This window comes from Carassius carassius, chromosome 3, assembly GCF_963082965.1.
Source record: "Carassius carassius chromosome 3, fCarCar2.1, whole genome shotgun sequence".
NCBI lineage: Eukaryota > Metazoa > Chordata > Actinopteri > Cypriniformes > Cyprinidae > Carassius > Carassius carassius.
The window spans coordinates 34,508,708-34,531,082 of record NC_081757.1 but is presented as its reverse complement, the minus strand read 5'-3'; the positions used below and the strand labels follow the sequence as shown (position 1 = coordinate 34,531,082).

The 22,375-nt window shown below is 41.1% G+C and overlaps 1 protein-coding gene across 1 annotated transcript in view; it reads left to right on the top strand.

Annotated features, from left to right (window-relative positions):
• hacd1 (3-hydroxyacyl-CoA dehydratase 1) overlaps nt 1–18,204 on the top strand; it is a 56,205-nt gene extending 38,001 nt beyond the window's left edge. Inside the window, exons 6-7 of the mRNA XM_059536763.1 lie at nt 13,532–13,710; nt 16,798–18,204. Coding sequence (XP_059392746.1) covers nt 13,532–13,710; nt 16,798–16,880 — 262 coding nt within the window. The 3' untranslated portion in view covers nt 16,881–18,204. The remainder of the gene's footprint in view (nt 1–13,531; nt 13,711–16,797) is intronic.
• Nucleotides 18,205–22,375: the final 4,171 nt, after the last annotated feature.

The window sequence follows — 22,375 nt, the reverse complement described above, 5'->3', positions numbered from 1 at the left end:
TATTTCAAGCATAAGAATGTATCTTTATGTTTCTGTCTTTCTTGCATATCTTTCTTGGTACCTTATTAAACCTCTCGGTTTGCCTTAGCTAAATATCTCTACTATGTGAGCCTAATATGCATCATACTATTTGTACCATAGTTTGGGTTACCAGATAACCAGTTCATCACGCCATTCATAAAATATGCAAATCAGGTGTCATTAAGACAAAGAAACACTTTCCCGCTGAAACTATATAGCTTGTTATTGGTCAATCCAACCAAAAGGGGGAAACCAGATAAAACCTCTTCCACACCCAAAAAGGCTTCTCTTAACTTGCAGTTCCCTGTAGACACCCATCACCTTGGACACATTGGGACTCCCCTTCCGGGCTTTCTTCTGGCAGTTTTCAGCAACTTTGTTGATTCACTTCGAAGCAGTGAAACAAGGAATACTAGGAAACATTACAGGCTATCAATTATAAATTATATATTTTAATTAATTCATTCATTAATTATGTTACAGATTGTGGTAGTGCTAAACGTAAAACAAAGTGAGAGAAGAGGAACTGGAACAAATAAGGAGTTTACTGATGAAGAAGGGGGTACAGACTATATTAACAAGATTACATTTAGCATACATTCACATTCAACAACGATCAACAATCACGGACAAGGAGGAACTGAACAGAACGGGTATTTATACACACAGAAGGTAATGAGGGAACAGGAGACAGGTGAGGGTCAATCAATTAACTAAAACAAGAAAAGGAAGAGGACCAAATAAGGAAACAAGTTCATAAACGTGACAGTTCGCCCCCTCCTGGAACGGTGCGTCCTCGCACCGCAAGAGGAATACCAGCGGAGGGAGGGTGGGGGTTCTGGAGCCGGGTGACGAGCAGGCCAGGAGCAGGTGACGAGGGAGCATGGAGGTAGGGACCAGGGCGGAGTGGATGGAGGGAGAAGCCAGGGAGGAGCCCGGAGCAGGAGGAGCCAGATGGTCCACCAGAGACCAGCCAGGACGGAGATCCACGGTGGAGTCGACAGCGGGAGGAGCCATGGTGAAGGGGTCGACGACACCAGGGGGCCGACAGGCGGAGACTGCACCGGTGGGTGAGGAGCCCAAGATGGAGCAGCACAGCCGCAGAGCCAGGGTGACGTCGAGGATCCGGAAGGCCTAGGTGGAGCAGAAGGCTCTGGCGACCAAGGCGGAGGCGGGGTCCTGGAAGACCGCTTTGGAGCCGGAGTGACTGAGGATGATGGTGGAACCAGAGGGAAGGAGGAGCCTGACAGAGCCGGAGGGATGGAGTGACGAGGTGGAACCAGAGGAGTGGAGTCCCGAGGCGGCGGATGGTCGACGACTGACCAAGGTGGAGCCAGAGGGACGAGGGAGCCCGGTGGAGCAGGTGGGATGACAGGCCACGGTGGAGACGAGGGAGCTAAGAGCCAAGGCGGAGCCGCTGGGTCGAAGGACCGAGGAGGAGTCCAGAGCTCGGAGGCTGGAGGCGGAGACAGGGCCTTAACACGCCAAGGCGGAGCTGGAGACTGGCAGTCCAGCGGCGAACCATCGCACCCAGATGGAGCGGACTGAGAGTGAGCTGCGGGACTGACTGGCACCAGCGGAGATGAGGTCGATGAATGGGCTGGTCTAGGAGGAGGAGAGAGAGGAAGGATGGGAGGAAACACAGGAGGATCAGGGCTGGACGGAACCAGCGGAAGTGGAGCAGAGGGACTGGCAGGTCTAGGAGGAGGTGGGAGAGGGAGGCTGGGAGGGAATACAGGAGACACAGAAGATTCAGAGCTGGGCGGAACCAGCGGAGACACAGAAGATTCAGAGCTGGGCGGAACCAGCGGAGACACAGAAAATTCAGGGCTGGGCGTAACCAGTGGAGAGACAGGAAATTCAGAGCTGGGCGGAACCAGCGGAGAGACAGAAGATTCAGGGCTGGGCGGAACCAGCGGAGAAACAGAAAATTCAGGGCTGGGCGGAACCAGCGGAGAAACAGAAAACTCAGGGCTGGGCAGAACCAGCGGAGAAACAGAAAACTCAGGGCTGGGTGGAACCAGCGGAGAAACAGAAAATTCATAGCTGGGCGGAACCAGCGGAGAAACAGAAAATTCAGGGCTGGGCGGAACCAGCGGAGAAACAGAAAATTCATAGCTGGACAGAACCAGCGGAAATTGAGCATAGGAACTGACTGGAGGAGGTAGGAGTGGGAGACTGAGAGGGTATACAGGGGAATCCGGGCTGGACGGAACCAGCGGAGAAACAGGAAGATTAGGGATTACCTCCATAGACCAGTCCATTAGATCCATAAGTTGCTCCATATTTCCCGAGATCGCATACAGCTCACCCTCAGTAGCAGGAGTGTGGGCAGGGCTTTCCTCCACGCCCTCGATCTCCATGAGGACTCCCACGATGCACGGTGGTGCCGGCACGGTGAGGAGCCCAAGATGGAGCAGCACAGCCGCAGAGCCAGGGTGACGTCGAGGATCCGGAAGGCCTAGGTGGAGCAGAAGGCTCTGGCGACCAAGGCGGAGGCGGGGTCCTGGAAGACCGCTTTGGAGCCGGAGTGACTGAGGATGATGGTGGAACCAGAGGGAAGGAGGAGCCTGACAGAGCCGGAGGGATGGAGTGACGAGGTGGAACCAGAGGAGTGGAGTCCCGAGGCGGCGGATGGTCGACGACTGACCAAGGTGGAGCCAGAGGGACGAGGGAGCCCGGTGGAGCAGGTGGGATGACAGGCCACGGTGGAGACGAGGGAGCTAAGAGCCAAGGCGGAGCCGCTGGGTCGAAGGACCGAGGAGGAGTCCAGAGCTCGGAGGCTGGAGGCGGAGACAGGGCCTTAACACGCCAAGGCGGAGCTGGAGACTGGCAGTCCAGCGGCGAACCATCGCACCCAGATGGAGCGGACTGAGAGTGAGCTGCGGGACTGACTGGCACCAGCGGAGATGAGGTCGATGAATGGGCTGGTCTAGGAGGAGGAGAGAGAGGAAGGATGGGAGGAAACACAGGAGGATCAGGGCTGGACGGAACCAGCGGAAGTGGAGCAGAGGGACTGGCAGGTCTAGGAGGAGGTGGGAGAGGGAGGCTGGGAGGGAATACAGGAGACACAGAAGATTCAGAGCTGGGCGGAACCAGCGGAGACACAGAAGATTCAGAGCTGGGCGGAACCAGCGGAGACACAGAAAATTCAGGGCTGGGCGTAACCAGTGGAGAGACAGGAAATTCAGAGCTGGGCGGAACCAGCGGAGAGACAGAAGATTCAGGGCTGGGCGGAACCAGCGGAGAAACAGAAAATTCAGGGCTGGGCGGAACCAGCGGAGAAACAGAAAACTCAGGGCTGGGCAGAACCAGCGGAGAAACAGAAAACTCAGGGCTGGGTGGAACCAGCGGAGAAACAGAAAATTCATAGCTGGGCGGAACCAGCGGAGAAACAGAAAATTCAGGGCTGGGCGGAACCAGCGGAGAAACAGAAAATTCATAGCTGGACAGAACCAGCGGAAATTGAGCATAGGAACTGACTGGAGGAGGTAGGAGTGGGAGACTGAGAGGGTATACAGGGGAATCCGGGCTGGACGGAACCAGCGGAGAAACAGGAAGATTAGGGATTACCTCCATAGACCAGTCCATTAGATCCATAAGTTGCTCCATATTTCCCGAGATCGCATACAGCTCACCCTCAGTAGCAGGAGTGTGGGCAGGGCTTTCCTCCACGCCCTCGATCTCCATGAGGACTCCCACGATGCACGGTGGTGCCGGCTCACACACCTTGTCAGTCGCGCTCTCGAGGTCCTGCTTTGGCTCGGGCTCTGCGGCTGCGGTGGGCTCTGGCTCCGTGTGGCTTGATGGTGGCTGGCTGGTCTCTGGGTCGGGAGTGGGGCTGGAGATATCCTCTTCGGCAGTGCTGATGGTCCACGAAGATCCATTTTTCTCCAGCACCCACTCCACAAAAGCGGCGAAATCCTCTCGGGGACCGTTCGCTGGTAGGCGTGCCTTACTCCGCTCGCTCAGGCCGGTATAGAAAAAGTTAGAGAGCGAGCGGTCGGGGAAGTGAGTAAGGCACGCCAAAACGATCTAAAAAGTCCCTGGTGTGGTCCTCCAGCAAACGGTCCAGTTGCTCCAGGCATAAAAGACGGACTGCTGGGATGGCCATTCCGGGAGAGGAGGAAAAAAAAGCAAAAAATAAATGAAAGAAAAAACGCAGCTAAATTAACTATACTGTTAAGGTCCGTGATTCTGTTACAGATTGGGGTAGTGTTAAACGTAAAACAAAGTGAGAGAAGAGGAACTGGAACAAATAAGGAGTTTACTGATGAAGAAGGGGGTACAGACTATATTAACAAGATTACATTTAGCATACATTCACATTCAACAACGATCAACAATCACGGACGAGGAGGAACTGAACAGAACGGGTATTTATACACACAGAAGGTAATGAGGGAACAGGAGACAGGTGAGGGTCAATCAATTAACTAAAACAAGAAAAGGAAGAGGACCAAATAAGGAAACAAGTTCATAAACGTGACAAATTAATTAATTCATTTATTTAGAATGTAAAGTGGCAAAGTACAAAAAATTCCACTTGTATCTTCCTGATAGGAGGACATATGGTACCAGTTGTCACGCAGGGGAATTTTATTACTGTGTACTGTACTGTGATGCACATTGGCCTGGACAATTATTCCAAGACTCAATTTGACTCTGTTTCAAAGCCTGCTTTGGATATAGATATATATCCTATAAAGAAGTAACTTCTGTTGTTTCAGCTTAGTTCAGGAAAATCTCCAGGCATTGATGGTTTGCATTCTGAATTTTAAGAACACTTTTGGCCTTGTATTGGCCAGGATCTTTATGAGGATTTACATAAAATTGTAGTAACAAATATAATACATTGACTGTCTTGTCAATGTGCATTTTTGTCATTGTAGTCTAAAAAGTCTTTTTGGGTTCATGAGAGGACACTGAGAGTTCTCCGACTGGAGTGGGTTCATGGGTGGACTCTGAGGGCTACCAGACTGGAGTGGATTCATGAGTGGACTCTGAGGGCTCTTGGATTAAAGCAGACTATTGAGTGGACTCTGAGAACTCCCGAACTGGAGCGGACTCTGAAGGCTTCCGAACTGGAGCATGTTCTTGAGTGAACCCATGGAATGGAACAGTCTCTGTGATCACTAGTGCTGAGGCTCTTGAGAAACCAGCTGCTCTGGCCGAAAACAGTGGTCGATCTGCCAAATTAGAGATCAGCCCCAGATGTCTTTTAAATGCCTAAGTGCCTCCAAGTGCAATTTTCACAATGACCGGGAACACAGGAATGGCATCCGTGGCCCTGTCCCAAATGGAACACGTCATGTTCACTTTTGGACTTACGGACTTACAATGGCTGCCGCGTGCATGTGTTCATTAAGTCCACGAGACTATAGGTTGTACCATTTGTCATTTTAGCTCTCAGAAGGGTGCTTGCAACAGTGTTAATTTTGACAGGTCTTTTTGATTTAGTCTTTATCTTGAGACGAAAATGCTTAATAGTCTCAGTCACATTTTAGTCATTTAAGTCTTTCATAGTTTTAGTCTAGTTTTAGTCCAAGAAAAGTAATTGCTTTTTTGTCAACTTTTAGCCAAACAACAATTAGCTGCAGTAGGTGGCCATCCAAAATGATGGTTCTACTGCCGCGCGTGCCACCGCCGCCGCCGCCGCCGCCGCATCTGCAAAGTGCATTTGCAATTTTTGACCGCTGAGTGGTGCTTTAACCTCAAGTTATCAAACAAGTGCATCAAAGTACATTTTTGCAAATAGCCGTCAGTTTTGCCTCACCGATGTGTTACATTTGACTGCTGCAGTTGGGGAAACTGAAAGAAAAACATTTAATATTCACAGATGAAAGTTTAGTCCTTAGGAAGATACGTGCGTTTCTTAGAACGAATTCAAGCAGGATGAATGTCAAGCCTATGAGCCTGTGCTTATATTTTATCTATACCATATTTTAGATTTGACACATTTAAATAGTGTGAAGTATTATTTATATACTGTATTTTCCGCACTATATGGCGCACTTAAAAGCCTTTAATTTTCTCAAAAAATGACAGTGCGCCTTATAATCCGGAGCGCCTTATATATGGATCAAGGCGCTCTGTCACAATGTTGACATTCCCTTTAGCACAGCTCCATCTAGTGGATGCATAACGCAAACCCAGTCAAACGTTTGACAGCAGTATCTTCTATTCTATGCGCCTTATAATCCGGTGCGCCCTATATATGAAAACAGTTCTAAAATAGGCCATTCATTGAAGGTGCGCTTTATAATCCGGTGCGCCTTATAGTATGGAAAATACGGTAATATGAATTATGTGTTATATTATTCAAAATAAATTGTGGTTCACTTTGCATCGGAGCATTAAAAGTGATAGTCTATTTTAATGAGCTAGGCTTGCGTGTTTTATAAATTATTATTTTTCTTTATTTTAGTAAAACGTGAGGCACTGTATAATCTTGCTCCCATTATTCAGGCCTAATTAAAACAAGAAATTAATCAATTAAACCTGTACGATTTAGCGAAAATCATTGAAACCCGTTAATAATAAAACGTCCTCACGTTTAAACACAAGTTTATAATCAATAAAATGCACACAGTGTAAAAAAAGAGCTTCATTAATTGACAACTTCAGTGATTTTAAAGGGAGTCTTCTTTACTTGCTTTCTTATAATTTAAGTAAAGTAAAAAAATGCAGCTGCATTTAAATGCAGGTGTGTATAATATTCCATAAAATATCAGTGCAAGATTTGATCGGCGAGCATGATGCTGAGTGCATGTGCAGTAGGGCAGCATGATTCTGGATAAATTGAGAATCACGATTTTTTGGTCACATATACAGATCACGATTCTCCTGTGATTCTTTTTTATTATTATTATTACTATTATCATTATGACAAGTATATAAATTTATACTTTTATTTTGCAAGGATTCTTTAAATTGATCAAGTCTAATAGATATTTATAACAAAATATTTCTATTTCACATAAATTTTGTTCTTCTGAACTTTCTATCAAAAAATCTACTCATCTGTTTTCAACATAATAATAATAATAATAATAATAATAATAAATGTTTTTTTGAACAGCAAACCAGAATATTAAAATAATTTCTGAAGATCATGTGACACTGAAGACTGGAGTAACGATGCTGAAAATACAGCTGTGCATCACAGAAATAAATTACTAATTTAAAATACATTCAAGTAGAAAGCAGTTATTTTAAATTGTAAAAATATTTCAAAACTTTACTGTTTTTCATGTACTTTGGATCAAATAAATGCAGGTTTGGTGAGCAGAAGAGACTTTTTAAAAACATTAACATCTTATGGTTCAAAAACTTTTGACTGGTAGTGTACATATAATATATTTAAAACCCCAGTATTTTTTTTATATTAGAATGATGAATAATAATTAGCCTACTTTTCTTGTTAAAATATTTAAAATTAAAACCCCACAGTCTTATGCCTTTTGCATTTAAATCTTTATCACAAGCAATCCCACGGGTCTTAATGAACTTTGTTTTTCTGCCTCCATAAAAGTGAATATATATATATATATATATATATATATATATATATATATATATATATACATATGTATATATATATATATATATATACATATATATATATACATACGTATATATATATATATATATATATATATATATATACAGACCCAAACACGTACGGGTCCCGGGTTGGGTCCCAGGTCGACGAGTCTCGGGTGCACTGTGAAGACCTCTACTCTAACGTGCAGCATTTATTCTTATTTGTCTACATATTTTATCTTCATTACAAATCTTGTTTGGTTTCATTTTGGATAATTGCATGTAAAAACAGTGATTTACTTGTAATGCATATGCAAAATGTGAATTATTATTCATATTCAAGTGTTTGTGTGAAAATTATTAATGCGCATGCATGACAGGGAGGCGCTCTCTGGATCACTTGAATTTTTTCCTGATAATGAAATAACTTAAAATTGGGGTGTCTCCCATACATGAGAAATATATCTACAGAAAGCTTGAAATGTCTTTTAATGTATTAGTTTAAAACGAAATCATTATGTTGGCTAATCTGTGAAGGTTGCATTTCTCTCTAAAGGCCTGTCCATGTGGAGAGAGCCAGCACTATGAATTTCATATTGCAACAGACAAGAAAACATTTGTTTATTAATAAATAATTAAAATGTCTCCTTTTTCACAATTAGGCCACTTCTGCCTGTGCTTTGTGGCGAAACGTAATGCATGTGCTTGAGTGCGGAATAAATTAAGGCTCATTATGGATTATAGATGTAAATTTAATATAAACCTGTGATTAGTTGAATAATGCAATGAATAATGACAAATGAATGACTAGTAGCTAGAAAAATCTTACATGGGGGCAGACCTATTAAATACCCTCTAGAAATCTCTGTTGAAGTTTTTAAGGCAATTTATATGCATTTCAAAATGGTCTGTAATGGAGAGATGTGTAAACATTATTTTTTCCTCTGAAACAAAAAAAACAAAAATTGAAAAAAAAATGATATTTTATGTTTTGAGAATGGCCAACCCTTCTCTGCAGATATTGTGCTTCTGGTTTGTGCATTTTATATCAAATAAAGTCTACAAAATATAATGTATTCCAAAACACTAGTGTTTTTGTCACGTCTGTAACGCATGTAACGCAAGCCTATAAAACATGTTCATAGACGGATGTTCATAAGACACTGTCCATATGAAAGAGCAAAAAATTCACAACTTTATTTCGATCCCCACAAGCTATACAGAATTACCCCCAAAAAACAACAACCCCCTCCAGCTGAACTGAATTCAGTCTGTTTTTTGGCTGCGAGGAACAGTGTGTTGTCATGTTACTGGGTTGAAACATGCCAGCACTCACAGCAGCCGTACTCTTTTTATTCATTATTTTCTCGCAGCCCATATTATTATTTTTACTAGACCAAAATAATAACAAATTATCAATTAATCATTATTTTTGAGAAAATCATTGTTATTGGTCATCGTAGGCGTTTGAGGAAGGCTTTAAGACTAAGCGGAATCCTCCGTCAGTTGCTCCTGCTGACTGACTCAGCTTCACCATCCTCAGCTTCACCATCCGCGGTTTGATTTTACAAAATCAGTTTGAGCGAATATAACTTATTGATCATGAGCCCAACATTTGGCTTTATGGTTGAAATAATATTTTAGTTCAAAACTTTAAGTGCCATTGTTTAAAAATTACTTTATTTACTAACATTTCATAAAATTACTTACCTAAATTACTACCCCAATTCTATAATGGTAAAAATTTATTCAGGCCGATGGCATTTATGACATTATTTGTCAGGGATCTGCAAGAAATGGGACCCAAATGCAGAATGAGCAGACAAGGGTATTTTATTAACAAAACGTAGACTGGAACAGCTGGGGGAATTTGCAGTGAAACAGTTCAAACAAATGGGCAGGGCAGACAACAATACGGGCAGGAGGGATGACCACTGAGACAGTCCGAGATGACCCCAGGCTCAAGCACAGAGTAGGCAGCTCCAGAGGAAGGGCGAGGCAGACACAGGAAACCCGAATCACCCATTCTTATACACATAACATTCTTATATTCATACAAAATGCTGCATCAAGCAAATTTGTAAGGGAAAATATGTAAATAATAAATTAACTCCATAACAGATTCCAAATAATAATGTGCTTAGAACTTTCCAATACAGCCCATTGCAAATGTTCTGCCAGTATCACATTGCAGTTTTATTCTTGCCAATATTTTGAAAGTATCTTTATTTTTGGAAATTCATACTGTCTGTTTGTGAAGTAGCATCACCAGTAGGGATATTTTTAACCCCACCAGCAATGAAAATGAATTCAGTATGAATAAAAAAGGTATGACCAAAATTAAGTTGGTCTAATTCACAGTTCCTGCATATTGTACCTCTTCAACATGATTGTAATTAACCACATAATAATTATGTAATACAACCCGAATTCCGGAAAAGTTGGGACGTTTTTTAAATTTTAATAAAATGAAAACTAATTTCATTAGTTTTTTGAAAAGAAATTTCAAATCACATTAGCCAATATTTTATTCACAATAGAACATAGATAACGTAGCAAATGTTTAAACTGAGAAATTTTACACTTTTATCCACTTAATTAGCTCATTTAAAATTTAATGCCTGCTACAGGTCTCAAAAAAGTTGGCACGGGGGCAACAAATTGCTAAAAAAGCAAGCAGTTTTGAAAAGATTCAGCTGGGAGAACATCTAGTGATTAACCCTCTGGAGTCTAAGGGTATTTTTGGGGCCTGGAGAAGTTTTGTCATGCCTTGACATTTGTGCTTTTTTCAGTTTCTTATAAATATCTAAATGGGTAAAGACTAATCTCACTGTAATCAGCACAAACTAGGCTGTAATAATATGTGAAATGCATGTATGTACATGATTGTGTTTTTGAGAAAAAAAATATTATGCGTGGTTAGTGAAAAACTAAAAATGTTAAAACGCTTGAATAAGGCAAAAAAACACATAAAGAACAATGGTTCCCGGGATTTTTGAGAACTGGAGCTTGTAGCCTAGAATTTTTCTTTCTAAATGATGTGAAAATCATCTTGTTTACTCACTCACAGAAAACAATATATTGATTTAAATTTTCTAAGACACTTTTTGTTGGTAAAAGTCATATGCGAGTAGGCGTCAACTACCATGAATATCATTGTGATTTACACCTGAGAAGACAAAGGGCCGCATAATGAGCTGCATAATGAGCCATTCAGTCATCTGTGCCACTGTGAGTGAGGAGTTACAAGAGAGAATGTGAGAACAAAATAAATCTATATAATTTTATGTTTGTAGTTTATTAAGAATATATTTAATTATCCCACAACATAATTTAATATCCACTTGGGGGAGCAGTTAAACAGTTTATTAGAAACAATCAAAGCTGACTTTCAAACAAATTGTTTGGCATGCTTACTCCAGTCACACAATCCTTCAGAAATACTTTTAACAATCTTATTTTCTACAAAAAAAAAAAAAAACGTTTGTTGTTATTATTATCATCATTATTATTAATGTTGAAAAGAGCTGAGAATATTTTTCTGGGTTTTTAGGGGGAATAAATGGAAAGAAAAGCATTGTTTTTACATTTGTTACAGTTATCTATTTGTTACATTTATATTATTTACATCAAGCTTTTGAAGGGTATAGTGTTGTATATTGTTATTGAAACTTCATAATGTTTCACTTGATTATACGTTTAGTCAGGAATTATAGTTTGGAAAAAGTCTAACTAGTAAAACGTTTACACGTTATGTGAAAACTAGTACAAGTATATAAATAAATAAAAAGAGACTTACTCATGTTTATGATCTCTGCTGAATAAAGTGCTTCATTCTTTTTTTCTGAGGAAATCCATTTCTCAAATCCTCAACCACATCACATCTTTTTGGGGTGAATTATGTGTTATTCCTCTCATCGCGAAGCAAACAGTAAAATAAAAAAAACTTGAACAGTCTCGCTGCTTTTTCTTCTGTTATGGGCGTATTCAAGCTGCGCGCTTCAGTTTGAATCTGAATAGCGCGTTCGGCGCGGGGGCGTGGTCACATTAGATATAATGAAGGGAGACATGAAAAACAGACATCGCGTTGTTTTCATATGGATTACTTTATCACAGAATATCTTTTTTCGGCGGCACTTGTTTAGTTTAAAAATAGACATGTCAAGCTTTCTATAGATATCTCTCTCATGTATTTTCGTTGAGTATTCACGGAGTTACAGTTCATTTAAATGACGTGTTTGTAAAAGAAGATCAGCGCAGACAAAGGCTGCAGACAGCGCACCTTGTTTGTTATCTTTATTTTATAAGTGCACAAAGTTTTGTTGTTATTATGTCTGTATCCAAAAAAGTAGACCCTTTACAGATTCGATTGATGTATTGCTCTTATCTGTACGATTAAAACTGAAAGTGTAATTTAAGTTCTTTTCGGGGTTATCAGGAGAAAATGACTCAAAACGCGTATCCGCGTTAATCGACTTGATAGGGTTAATTAAGTTAATTGATATCAGGTCTGTAACATGATTAGCTGTAAAAGCTTTGTCTTAGAGAAGCAGAGTCTCTCAGAAGTAAAGATGGGCAGAGGCTCTCCAATCTGTGAAAGACTGCGTAAAAAAATTGGGGAAAACTTTAAAAACAATGTTCCTCAACGTCAAATTGCAAAGGCTTTGCAAATCTCATCATCTACAGTGCATAACATCATCAAAAGATTCAGAGAAACTGGAGAAATCTCTGTGTGTAAGGGACAAGGCCGGAGACCTTTATTGGATGCCCGTGGTCTTCAGGCTCTCAGACGACACTGCATCACTCATCGGCATGATTGTGTCAATGACATTACTAAATGGGCCCAGGAATACTTTCAGAAACCACTGTCGGTAAACACAATCCGCCGTGCCATCAGCAGATGCCAACTAAAGCTCTATCATGCAAAAAGGAAGCCATATGTGAACATGGTCCAGAAGCGCCGTCGTGTCCTGTGGGCCAAGGCTCATTTAAAATGGACTATTTCAAAGTGGAATAGTGTTTTAAGGTCAGACGAGTCCAAATTTGACATTCTTGTTGGAAATCACGGACGCCGTGTCCTCCGGGCTAAAGAGGAGGGAGACCTTCCAGCATGTTATCAGCGTTCAGTTCAAAACCCAGCATCTCTGATGGTATGGGGGTGCATAAGTGCATACGGTATGGGCAGCTTGCATGTTTTGGAAGGCTCTGTGAATGCTGAAAGGTATATAAAGGTTTTAGAGCAACATATGCTTCCCTCCAAACAATGTCTATTTCAGGGAAGGCCTTGTTTATTTCAGCAGGACAATGCAAAACCACATACTGCAGCTATAACAACAGCATGGCTTCGTCGTAGAAGAGTCCGGGTGCTAACCTGGCCTGCCTGCAGTCCAGATCTTTCACCTATAGAGAACATTTGGCGCATCATTAAACGAAAAATACGTCCAAGACGACCACAAACTCTTCAGCAGCTGGAAATCTATATAAGGCAAGAATGGGACTAAATTCCAACAGCAAAACTCCAGCAACTCATAGCCTCAATGCCCAGACGTCTTCAAACTGTTTTGAAAAGAAAAGGAGATGCTACACCATGGTAAACATGCCCCGTCCCAACTATTTTGAGACCTGTAGCAGAAATCAAAATTGAAATGAGCTCATTTTGTGCATAAAATTGTAAACTTTCTCAATTTAAACATTTGCTATGTTATCTATGTTCTATTGTGAATAAAATATTGGCTCATGTGATTTGAAAGTCTTTTAGTTTTCATTTTATTAAAATTTAAAAAACGTCCCAACTTTTCCGGAATTCGGGTTGTATCTTGTGAAGTAATGCATGGTAACTAAAGTTAGCCTTGTGCTACATCATAACTGTTGGTACATGTATTTTATAATATGTGATGTCTCATGTCATGTTGAGTCTTAATTATTTTTCTTTTTGTCTTTTTTTCTTTTCTCCTGTGTTCCTCAGGTATAACATGTTTATTGTCATGTACCCCCTGGGAGTAATTGGAGAACTGCTGACCATACATGCCTCCTTACCGTATGTGCGGAGATCTGGCATGTATTCCCTGAGGCTCCCCAATAAATACAATGTTTCCTTTGACTATTACTACTTCTTGATCATCGTCATGCTGTCTTACATCCCATGTAAGCACTCAACTCACAATAAAACGTTTACTTGCATGTTACCATTTCCTCGTTGGGGGTTGCTACATTTCTGTCACAAGATCAGCTGAATCCGTCTTTATCATGTAATCCTTGCTCTACTGTTTGAAGTAATAAACTGACCATGTCTGACTGCTAATAGTGGTAAATATAATATAGTGGTGTAAATATAAAATGGACACACTGATATCCCAAACTGTCCTGTCTAATCAGTTATTAGATACATATACAGTGGCATGCGAAAGTTTGGGAACCCCTTGCAGAATCTGTGAAAATTTTAACAATTTTAACAAAATAAGAGAGATCATACTAAATGCATACTATTTTTTATTTAGTACTGCCCTGAGTAAGATATTGTACATAAAAGATGTTTACATTTAGTCCACAACACAAAAAAATTGCTGAAATTATTATAATAACCCCATTCAAAAGTTGGTTCTAGAATCCTTGGTTCTTAATACTGTGTGTGGTTACCTGGATGGTCCACGACTGTCTTTCTGTTTTGTAATGGTTGGGCATGAGTCCCTTGTTTGTTCTGAACAGTTAAACTGAGCACTGTTCTTCAGAAAAGTCCTTCAGGTTTTCCAGCTTCTTTCGCATATTTGAACCCTTTCCAGCAGTGACTGTATGATTTTGAGATACATATTTTCACACTGAGGACAATAGAGGCACTCAAACACAACTATTAAAAAAGGTTAAAACGTTCACTGATGCTCCAGAAGGAAACAAGATGCATTAAGAGTTTTGAAGAAAACTTTTGAACATTATGAAGATGTCCAAATTTTTCTTATTTTTTTCCATTAAGTTCTTCCCTTCGTAAGCAACAGAAGATACTTATGTTATACTTATGTTTCCTGGAACACAAATTAAGTACAATTTACCTTCATCTTCAAATTCCAAAAGTTTTCAAAAACTTAATGCATCTTGTTTCCTTCTGGGGCATCAGTGAATGTTTGAACCTTTTTTAATGGTTGTGTTCGAGTCCCTCAATTGTCCTCAGTGTAAAAATAAAATTGGAATCTCAAAATCATACAGTCACTGCTGGAAAGGGTTCAAATATGCAAAGATGCTGGAAAACAGAAGAACCTGCAGGACCATAAAGATTTTTCTGAAGAACAGATTTCGGTTTAACTGTTTCAACAAACAAGGGACTCATGCACAACCATCACAAAACAGAAAGACAGTCGTGGATCATCCAGGTAACAGCACACAGTATTAAGAACTAAGGGTTCCCAAACTTTTGGGGTTTGGTGGGGAATGAGGTTATTTTAATAATTTCAGCAATTTTTTTGTCTTGTTGTCTTTATGCAAACATCTTTTATGTAAAATATCTTACTCAGGGCAGTACTAAATAAAAAATAACATGCATTTAGTATGATCTCTCTTATTTTGTTAAAATTATTCATATTTTCACAGATTCTGCACGGGGTTCCCAAACTCTCACATGCCACTGTATTTTCAAAAGTAAACACAACTGCTTTAAAAATGTGTGTTTTCGGCATGGGTGTGTGCACCACTCTATAGCTCATGTCTACAGAGGCATTGGCAGGGCTGGAATTATGGGGGGCTGGGGGTGTGGAATGAGGGTGGGTGGGTGGGTAGGTGGACCATGTCCAGGTTGTGAATTTCGAGGGGGACGCTTGGTTAGATTTTTTTATTTAATTTAATTTATATATTTTTTAAAATGATTTAGAGTAGAGACGATGTAAATAAGATTTTCTTAGATTGCAACAATAGTTTGTGAGATTGCAATGAAGATTGACAGCATTTTAATGATCATAAAGGGAGTTTGTGTATGTTATATTGATGTTATAAAACAGTTCAATAAACAATAAATTAATATTGAGTGACATTTTAGGAACATAGTCATCTCATTTCACTCTAGTCCAGCAGTTCTAAACAAATTCACAGCTGAGCCACTGCACATCTCCAAACAAACACAGTGTTTCATTTATAAATGAATGTGCATTTTTTAACAGTATTGCTTCGTTCCTAAATAAATCAGCTTGAACGAACCAAATGAATGTATGATTCATTGACAATGACTTTTGAGCCATTTTTGTTTCATTTTTAAAGTATAATTTTAGTTCATTTAAATAATTTACTATTTGTGCCATTAATATACATTTCTGCGAGCAAGACATTTTTTTGTGTGTTATTAAGTAATAAGCCTTTAGAGCAACATTAACATGAGTAGTCTAGTCCACACAGTTCCAATACATTGCGATGGGTTAAATAAACTGAATAATTAGCAGATAGACGCGACTACAGTCAAGTGTAGACCAATATCGAAGTGTACAGGAAATAAGCAGCAGTCATATTTAAAGCAGTTTAAATACGCAGTTTAAATTAATAATGAGTACTGACTGATGTCCACTTAGAGTTTTTTCCCCATCGAGGGGACATAACTTAATACTCTGTCATTTATAGTCATATGGTAAAATGTATATTTTTATTATTTTTATTTGTGTAACTAAATGCAACTTAGGTGTTCTTCTGTTCATCTATAGTGCAAAGATAAATTTTGTTTATTTAATTTGATTGGCAACTTGTGTTTCCTAATTGTGTCTCATTATTCTAAATTGAATGTGTTGTTATAATAATAATAATAAAAGTGTATAAATATAATTACATAGGGTGTCTATGATCTTGATACCTAAAAAAATATTGTTTAGAGGAAAAATGAAATGTTTAATATTATAAATATTTAAAGTTACCCCAACTTAGAGTCCTATGACCTGAAAATAAATGATATACTGTAAAGGAAAGTGAGCATTCCCTCTCCCTTTAAAGTGGCCAATGACCAATGACACTCTCTCTCACACACACAAACTCCTGTTATAATCAAAAAAACTGTCTGCAGACTGCACTGCAAAATACATTTTCTCTTTGTAATTCAAATGTAATCTTTTCTGTCAATATTGCTTTATGTAATAGTTACATTTGTGTGTATAATATCTTTTGGGATGGTGTTAAAACTTTGGAAATTGAGAGGCTAATGAAACAGCCTCTGATTATAATAGTTTGCAAATATATTTTACTTTACTTTTTTGTCTGTTTCTCTTTTAGTGTTTCCTCAGCTGTACTTCCACATGCTACGTCAGAGGAGGAGGGTACTTCATGGAGAAATCGTAGTAGATAAAGAAGAGTAGAAATATGAGTAAAAAAAAAAAAACGGCAGCCATTAGTTTCTGGTCAAAATAAGAAGCTGAAAACATTAAATACAAATTAATTCTACAATTATTAGTAGAACCTTTCCTAAGGTTCACTACACTTTCCAGCTGTGTTTTGTTTCACAAGGTTGGAATGACTTCAAACATCAAAAGAGATATGAACCAATGGACACCCCGGTGTTATAGGTGATCACAGATCTGCACTCCTTAACATTTTCTGCACCCAGTTAAGACCTGTTTTGAAAAAGAGTCACCAACTAGGATCTAGCTTTACAAACAATTATCTAAACCTATTGTGATTTGTGTAATTATATAGATACTATGGTAAACTATTCTGCAAATTCTAGGTCTTCATTATTTTTTCTTTTTTTTTCTAATTTATGTTCTTGGACTGATTAGGGATTAATTGATTTATTTTACTATATCTTATCTTCTACATCTAAATGGTTAAGGTGTTGTTACAATTGACAGCAAATTTGCAAATTAGCTAGATAGATAGATGTAACTATCATATATCACCCCCCACTACACACACACACACATATTTTCATTAACAACGAATTGGTAATAACAGAAAAAAAAAAACGTATTTAAGATACAGTAGGAATACATTCTTCAAGGGTTTTATCTGTTTAGTATTAGTGAAAACTACTGTCATGAGAATATCTAGATATCATATCAATGCTCATATGTTTAACAAGCTTGCAAAGTCAAAAATCTGAGACCTGAAATATGAGTGTGACTTTGTCCCAACATGCAGAAGTTTCACAGAAGTTTGGACAGAATGTTTTATATATATATATATATATATATATATATATATATATATATATATATATAAAATTTCAGTATGCACTATGATTATCTTTGTTGCTTCAGTGTTTACAATCCAAACTAGAGTAAATAAACTGGAAAACGTTTGTACAGGTAGTGCTATAGATAACAACAATTTTAGATTGTTTAGATATCTGTTGCTAAAACCTTGACTAGCAGACCTTCTGTGTTGTTGATTTTCTTTTATCTTTTTTTTTTTTTGTAAGAAACTCTGTTTTTGAGTAGACTGTCTCTCTACGGTGCTACAATATTTAATTCTTCCGTGCAGCTGAGTAGAGAAAAGGGCTGGATTTAGAGTGAGAAGTGGAGGAATTGAAATCGTTAAATAGAATTGTGAAGTCTTCAAATAAACATTTTCATGTTATTTAATTTAATGCCTGGAAACTGAACTGAATGAATAAAGATTTTGTGGGGAAAAAAATGAATGGAAGAAAGAAAATGAAAGAAACAATAAAACAAACTGACAGTATGAACTTGTGCATTGTTCTCATTGATAAATGTTTAGACTGTAAGCACTCTCAAAGAATAGAGTTTTAAGTTTGTAATATTGAAGGCATAGACTTAATCTATAAAAATATCAGGCATTGAAAATAAATTGTATTATCCCGAAGGGGAAATTTGCCCTTGACTCAAAGAGCATTTAAAATAGCAATACATTGAATCCATAAATACAACAATACATAACAGTACATAATAAAAACTCCCTATACCTACCCTTGTACTAAGATACCATTAGTTTTACATTTATTGTGTAACATTTGATTTTTATAAAACAATTGTATATGCAAAATGGTAATTTGTATCATCTTCCAGAGGACAACAATTGATACTCTGTGTGCAATATGTGCAATGGGTCATCTAAAATGGTATGTACTTCCCTGGTATGGTATATAGTTCTGTGTCCCTGAATCCTGGTATGACTCCTAAGTTTGAGATTCTCCGAGGTATTAGACAAGGGTGCCCGATTTCTCCCAAACTTTTTATTCTAGCCACCCAATCGCTTATCATGCTCATTAATTACAACCCCGATTTGCATGGGATCTCTGTATTTGACAAGGAATTTAAAATTAGTCAATTTGCAGATGACACAGCAATCCTTTTAAGGAATAAATTAATGGTTGATGTTGCCCTTGATTCAGTCTTGATTTTCTCTAATGCTTCACGATTAACCCTCAATGTTAAAAAATGAGAGCTACTTCTCATTCACTCTTCAACGGATTCCATCATCTCCTCAATCGAGGTTAAATCTGAAGTGAAATATCTAGGAATAGTTTAATCTAAAAATGCTATCAGAAGGGAAGATGCTAATTTTTCTAACCGATTAATAGATATGAAAAAATCTTTGAGTCGTTGGCTTACCAGAGACCTCACTATCTTTGGTAGAGTTATTCTATCTAAAGCAGAAGGTATTTCCAAAGTAATTTATCCATGTCATTCCCTGTATGTTTCTTCCAGTAATATTAAGAAAATCAACTCAATTATTTTCCAATTCCTGTGGAAAAATAAAACCCATTATATAAGGAAATCTCAGCTTGTTAAAGAATATGATATGGGTGGTATCAAAGCCTTGGACTTTGAATCAATGTTTGGGACCTTTAAGATTAACTGGTTGAAAACGTCTCTAGGTTACGTATGTAACCCTAGTTCCTCGAGGGAACGAGATGCTGCGTCGAAGCGCTTTGGGGAACGCGTTCAGCGTACGCGACTCTGAATATCGTGTGTAATCAGTCCAATGGAAGGGCGTGACGTCACCGACGTGGTGACGTAAGCGACCAGGAAGCTATAAAAGCACGTGCCAAGCAGCTGGCGTCAGCTTCGAGTACCAGCAAGCGCCGGCAGGGGTATGGCTCTGAGACGCAGCGTCTCATTCCCTCGAGGAACTAGGGTTACATACGTAACCTAGAGACGTTCCTCTTCAGGAACTCGAGCTGCGTCGAAGTGCTTTGGGGAACGAGTCCTAACACCGCCAGACTACCAAACCCCTGCCTGGTGTGTATCCGAAGAGCACAGCTCAGGACAGGAGGACAGAAGCGCCTGGAGTGACTGGCATATCTAGGCCATAGAACCTAACAAATGTAGAGGGCGTGGACCACCCCGCAGCGTTGCAGATGTCCAGCATGGATACACCTGCTAAGAAGGCCTTAGAGGCCGCCATACCCCGAGTAGAGTGAGCCTTGGCTCCCGACAGCGGGGGACGACCAGAGGACTCATAGGTGACGTTGATAGCCTCGACTATCCAACGACTAATAGTCTGCTTAGAAGCAGGAGAACCCCTCTTGGGGGGACCGTAGCACACAAGCAATTGGTCAGTTTTTCTCCACAGGGCAGCTCTGTGGACGTATGCGTCCAGTGCTCGAACCGGACACATACAGTTTAGCTTCGCCTGGTCGGGCTCCCGAAAGGGAGGAGGACAGAAGGCCTGCAGCACTACAGGTCGTGGTGTAACAGAGGGAACCTTGGGAACATATCCCGCTCGAGGGTATATGAACGCTTTAGTCATGCCTGGTGCAAACTCAAGATAAGAAGGGGCCACCGAGAGGGCCTGAAAATCTCCTACTCTCCGCAGAGAGGTAATAGCCAACAGAAAAGAGGTTTTAAGTGTGAGATGTCTGTCTGAGATATCTTGAATAGGTTCAAACGGGGGTTTGCACATAGCCTCTAACACCACAACCAAGTCCCACGGGGGAATACGGGACCATACTGGAGGTCTCAGCCTCAGTGCACCGCGGAGGAAACGTGTAACTAGGGGGTGTCTTCCCAGAGACTGACCGTCGAGAAGGGTGTGGTAGGCCGCAATGGCCGCCACGTAGACCTTCAGAGTAGAGTGGGTCAACCCTGCAGAGAGTCTAGCCTGTAGAAACTCCAGAACTGTACCAACTGGGCAGTTTGCTGGGTCTAGCTGGCGGTCTCTGCACCATTAAGTGAAAAGCTTCCACTTCAGGGCGTACAGTTTCCTCGTAGAGGGAGCTCTGGATTGGAGTAGGGTCTCCACAACCTCAGTTGAGAGACCAGCTGCTACCAGTTGTGCCCCCTCAGGGGCCACACCCACAGCTTCCACAACTCCAGGCGAGGGTGAATTATCGTGCCCTGCGCCTGTGAGAGTAGGTCTGTCCTGATCAGTATCTCCCACGGAGAGCCGTCGAGGAGCGAGACTAGATCTGAGAACCATACTCGGCCCGGCCAGAACGGGGCTACTAATAACAGACGGACCCCGTCCCGGCGTACTCTCGCCAGAACTCCCGGAAGCAGAGCGATAGGGGGGAAAGCGTACAGACGAAGCCTCGGCCAGGTCTGTACCATAGCGTCCAGTCCCAGAGGAGCTGGATGAACTAGAGAGAACCAGAGGGGACATTGTGACGTCTCCTGAGTTGCAAAAAGGTCTACTTGAGCCCTGCCAAACACTCTCCATATCTGATCTACCACCCGTGGGTGAAGTCTCCATTCCCCGGGCCTCGGCCCCTGCCTCGACAGTATGTCTGCTCCCATATTTAACTTCCCAGGAATATATACTGCTCTTAATGAGAGGAGTTTGTTCTGGGACCACACCAGGATCTGGTGCGCCAGCTTGTACAAAGGGCGCGAACGCAGACCGCCCTGGTGGTTGATGTAAGAGACCACTGATGTGTTGTCGGTGCGCACCAACACATGGTGACCTCTCAGGTCTGGGAGGAAGTGCTTCAGTGCACGATAAACTGCTAGCATTTCTAGACAATTGATATGCCACGTTAGATGGCGATCGCTCCACAGACCACGGGCAGGGTGGCCACTCATGACCGCACCCCAGCCGGTGAGGGACGCGTCCGTCGCTAGTGTCACACGGTGACAAGGAGCTCCCAGCACCGGGCCCTGATTCAAGAACCAAGGTTTCTTCCACATGTCTAAGGCACGGAGGCAATGCCGCGTGACCTTGATAGTGCGAAGCGGATTGCCCCTCGGTGAAAATCCCTTGGTCTTGAGCCACCACTGTAGGGGTCTCATGTACAGCAGGCCAAGAGGTATCACGTTGGACGCAGCTGCCATCAGACCCAACAATCTCTGAAATTGTTTGACAGTGAGTGACTGGCCTTCTCTGACTCTCTTGACTGAGATGAGGATCGACTCGATACGAGCAGGGGACAATCGTGCCTGCATCGCGGTCGAATCCCATACTACGCCTAGATAGGTGGTTCTCTGAGCCGGAGAAAGTACACTCTTCTTGACGTTCAGTCTCAAACCCAGCTCCCCCATATGTGCGAGAACGACATCTCAATGTCGAACCGCAATCTGCTCTGACTGAGCTAAAATCAACCAATCGTCGATATAATTGAGAATGCGGATGCCCTGCATGCGCAGGGGGGCCAGAGCCGCATCTACACACTTTGTGAACGTGCGGGGTGAGAGTGCGAGGCCAAAGGGAAGTACTCGATATTGGTAGGCTTCGCCCCCGAAAGCGAACCTCAGAAACTTCCTGTGTTGAGGAAGGATGGAGATATGAAAATATGCGTCTTTGAGATCTATCGTGACAAACCAGTCCTCTGACCTGATCTGAGCTACAACATGCTTGATTGTGAGCATTCTGAACTTCAGTCTCATAACTGAACGATTTAAGACCCTCAAGTCTATAATCGGACGCAGCCCCCCATCCTTCTTTGGAACTATGA